This window comes from Gavialis gangeticus, unplaced genomic scaffold, assembly GCF_001723915.1.
Source record: "Gavialis gangeticus isolate Ggan-Ray unplaced genomic scaffold, GavGan_comp1, whole genome shotgun sequence".
Lineage (NCBI taxonomy): Eukaryota > Metazoa > Chordata > Crocodylia > Gavialidae > Gavialis > Gavialis gangeticus.
Genome location: NW_017729008.1, coordinates 43,482,500 through 43,486,452, shown reverse-complemented (window position 1 = coordinate 43,486,452; position 3,953 = coordinate 43,482,500). Strand labels below are relative to the sequence as shown.

At 61.8% G+C, this 3,953-nt stretch overlaps 1 protein-coding gene across 1 annotated transcript in view; it reads left to right on the top strand.

The window, feature by feature from the left end:
- Positions 1-3,591, top strand: part of SMO (smoothened, frizzled class receptor) — a gene marked incomplete at its 5' end in the record, with an annotated part of 20,902 nt that extends 17,311 nt beyond the window's left edge. Inside the window, 2 exons of the mRNA XM_019509342.1 lie at positions 1,239-1,373; positions 2,308-3,591. Coding sequence (XP_019364887.1) covers positions 1,239-1,373; positions 2,308-2,876 — 704 coding nt within the window. The remainder of the gene's footprint in view (positions 1-1,238; positions 1,374-2,307) is intronic.
- Between the last annotated feature and the right edge of the window lie 362 nt (positions 3,592-3,953).

The following is a 3,953-nucleotide window of genomic DNA, read 5'->3' as shown; positions in this document are numbered from 1 at the left end:
GACCGACCTTGGGCTGCAGGGAGCTGGTAGGGGGCTCCGGGTGGGTGGAGGGAGCTTGCTGGGCACTTAGCATGGAGTCTGTGGGGAGCGAGGGAAACCAGAGCAAAGCGCCTAGATGCCCAGACTCAGCACGTCACCAAGGTGCTGGCCGGCCTTGCCGCAGGACACCTCCATCACGCCCATGGCCATCCCCAGCAAGTCCCTGGGTGCTCAGTTAGGGGCTGAATGTCCATGCTCCTGCAAAGACCCACCAACTCAGGGCAGCTGGCAATGGCCTGGTGCCGCTGCATTGCAGGGGACTGGGTTTAAAGGTCAGGCCCAGCCCCACGTGGCCTCACTCTGCTCTGCCCCCAGGGCACGGGCATGGCATGGTTCCTCTGCGGGAGGTTACCCCGGCTTACACTCTGCTGCGAGGACTGGGTCCCCCACGCACAACAGTGGTCCACATTAGGCGCTATTACAGGGCTTGGCCACTAGGTGGCAGGGGAGCTGCTTTGCATTGTGGGCTACTGGCGGATGGAGCAGATGAAGATCTCAGGCCTACCCAAGTGCTGTGCGTCCAGGGTCTGCTCCACCCTCCCTCTGGAGGAGACTGAGCTCTCGGTATTAGATGTGCTGTGTGTCTGCACCAAGGAGGGACCTCGGAGTGAATTTCTCCCTCTGTCCTGGGGGCTTGCACAGCCCCTGTGCCAGGCCATCTGAGTGCCTCGCCCTCTAAAGCATGGGGGGCACAAGTGGCGTGGGCAGCCTGTGTACATGATGCATGGCAGATTGGGGAGGGAACAGGCAGCTCAATGACAGATTGGGCAGGGAGCAGCTAGCAGAGCTGCAGATCAGGCCAGGAACACATGGGGAGTAGAAAGCAGAGCAGCAGGTTGAGCAAGGAGCAGAAAGCAGAGCAGGCGGTGGGGGCGCAGCAGGGAGCAGAAGGCCGATCAGCAGAGTGGGCAGGGAGCAGAAAGCAGAGCAGAAAGTTAGGCAGAGAGCATAAGGCTGGGAGCAGAAAGCAGGACAGCAGATCTGGCAGGGGAAGGGGGTTTGGAGTGGCACTTGGGGAGGGCATGGTGTTTAAGCAGTACTCCCTGCCCGGCTCTCGGGCCCCAGGTCTCCCTGAGGTGTGAACGGCGGTGCGGAAAGAACCCCGGGGCAGGGGTGGGGTAGCCTGGGGTAGATGATGGGCCCTGAGTGGATATTAAAAGAGATTTTCCGCCCCCACCTCCACCCGGTTTCTGTTGCAGCCGGTCTGGCGTTCGACCTCAACGAGCCGTCAGCCGATGTCTCCTCCGCCTGGGCTCAGCACGTCACCAAGATGGTGGCCCGACGAGGTGCCATCTTGCCGCAGGACATCTCCATCACGCCCATGGCCACCCCTGGCAAGTCCTTGGGAGTGTGCGATGGGGTGGGCAGAGGTGCTAGGGTAGCAGCATGTTGGATGCAAGCACCAGAGATTCCCCACCAAAGCCACATGCTAGGCCCTGCGTGAACCCACGCTGGGTGCCAGCCCCTTGACCTGTGCCCTCTGGGAAACCTGGGAAGTCTTGTTCACCCCATAGGGCAGCTGGAAACTGAGGTGGAGGGAGTTGCCCAAAGCCATGAACAGAGTCTGTGGCAGAGCTGGGAACTGACTCCATCCAGGCTGAGGCTGTGGCTATAAGGCCAGCTCCCCTTGTGCTGGGGAACTGGGGGGGACATGAGACCATGGTCATGTCCCTGGCTCTGACCTTCACATGGTCATGGCCTGGGGAGCATCATTTCTCCTCTCTGCACCTCCATTTTCCCTTCTTTAAATGGGTGTCCTTGGGGGACCTGGGATTTGGCCAGGAGCCCAGAACTGAAAAAGCTCTCCATGCTCCCAAGCTTTTAACGAGGCAGACACCCAAGCAGTGATGTTCCCCCCAGCATCTTCCCCGTGTCCGGGCAGGGGCACTCATATCCTGCCACCTGCACTGGCCCAGTAGAAGGCACCAGTCCTCTCCCCTTGCTGGCCAGCTCAACCCCCATGGAGTGGCAGCCACGCTCCACCCCAGAAGCAGCTGCATTTTAACAGCCAGGGCATGATGCCTGTTCTGGGCTGTTCTACAGTCTTGTCTTAGCCCGACATCCAGTGCCCTTTAGCTCCCATTTTAAAGATGGGCAAATAGAGGCCCAGAAAAGAGAAATGACTCTCCCCAGGCCATGTCCAGGCAGGGGGCACCCATAGCTACATGTATTCGTGGGACTGAACATAGTGCGTATGTACTGCGCTTGGCTTGGCCCAGAGGCTTCCCCTGCGTGCTCACATGCTCCCTGTTCCTCTTGCCCCCTCAGTACCACCCGAGGACAGGCCCAACCTGTGGGTGGTGGAGGCCGAGATCTCGCCTGAGCTGGAGCAGCGGAGCAACCGCAGGAAGAAGCGGAGGAAGAAGAAGAAGAAAGATGTCTGCCCGCTGGGGCCTGCACCCCTGCCCTGCGACGGGGGCTGCTGCGCCCCACCAGCCTCCAGCTCCGTCCCGCGCCTGCCCCAGCTCCCGCGCCAGACCTGCCTGGTTGCTGGCCCCCGTGACTCCCGGCTCATCGAGGAGACGCTGCTCCCCAGCTCCTACCCTGCACTGAGACCTAGCTTCTTCCCCCGGGACCACCAGTACCCGGGCATGTTGCACCTCATCAGCAACCCCTTCTGCCCCGAGAGCAGGCCCCAGGAGGAGCTGAACCTGGGGCACAGCAGCATGAGGGGCTGTGTTGCCCCTCAGTCCTGCCTTGGTCCCATGCCATCCTCTGCCTCCAAGCTGGACCCCTATGGGCCGCGGACTCAGGGCCGGCGGTCCACCTTTGCCGCCGGGCACTCCCGGACAAACCTCGTGGATGCAGAGCTGCTGGACGCTGATTCAGACTTTTAGACTCTCCTAACGCAGGAGCCTGGGGTGCGCTGGAGCACTAGGAGTGAGGGCGTAGGAGGAGGATGCCCTGGAAGGGGGCAGAGCTGGCTGGGGATGCTTCCTCTGACCCCAAGTGGGCCCAACCCTCCGCTGCTGTGCAGCCACCTCTGGACACTACCCAGCCACGAGGCTCAGGCCTGGCCCCTGCTGCAGGGAGTTTGCAGCTGTGGGCACTGATCCCTGCGCTTGGGCTGAGCTAGGTGCCACTGGAGAAGTGTTATTTGTTGCTCTGAGTGACCTTGGTCAGTTGGCAGAAGGGATGGGGCGTTGTGGGGGGCCGTAGCCACCTGGGGCAGCGCTGTGCTCCTTAAATGGAGCTGCATCAGGCTCGCCATGATGGGGAGGATTTGGGGACACTCCTGGGGCAGCCCCAGCTTGGACAGGCCTCAGCCATGGCTTTGCAGTCTGAGGACTCTGGGTGAGGGGCACATGGACACATGGGGCCAGGGGCCCTTGCTGAGCAGCTCCAAGGTGCGTGCAAAGCACTCTGTACCCAGTGTCACACAGGGGACCGAGGTGGGTGTCGCAACCAGCCAGGACCAGGGCATGGGGGCGAGAGGGGACTGCCCAGAAAGGAGCAGCCCCATATCCATGCGGCCTGCTCCATTGCAGCCACCCCAGTGCGGTGATGGGCATGGGGCCATCATGTGGCCCCCAGGATGAAGGATATGGCAGCTATACCGGGGAGGGAGGGACTTTATCCCGGGGAGACTGGGCTGGATCCCCTCCCACCAGCCCCCAAAAGGGATGCTCTACATGGCCACAGAGGTGCACAGCATGCTAGGATATGCAGGGAAAGGCCTGCAGGAGGACTCTATGGCCAGGACCCAGCACACGCTGCCTTTTCCTCTGGAGATACCCTTCCTGGCTGGGCAGGGAGCTGAATGCCCACAGGCTCCCAGGCTCCATGCGACAGAGCGGGGAGACGTGCTCCTGTTGCGTTGCTGGGTGTATAGAGCCCAGAAACCACAAGCCGTGCAGCCCAGGCCAGGCCTCTAGCTGGGGGACATCACACCTGGGGCTCCTGGGTTAGGACAG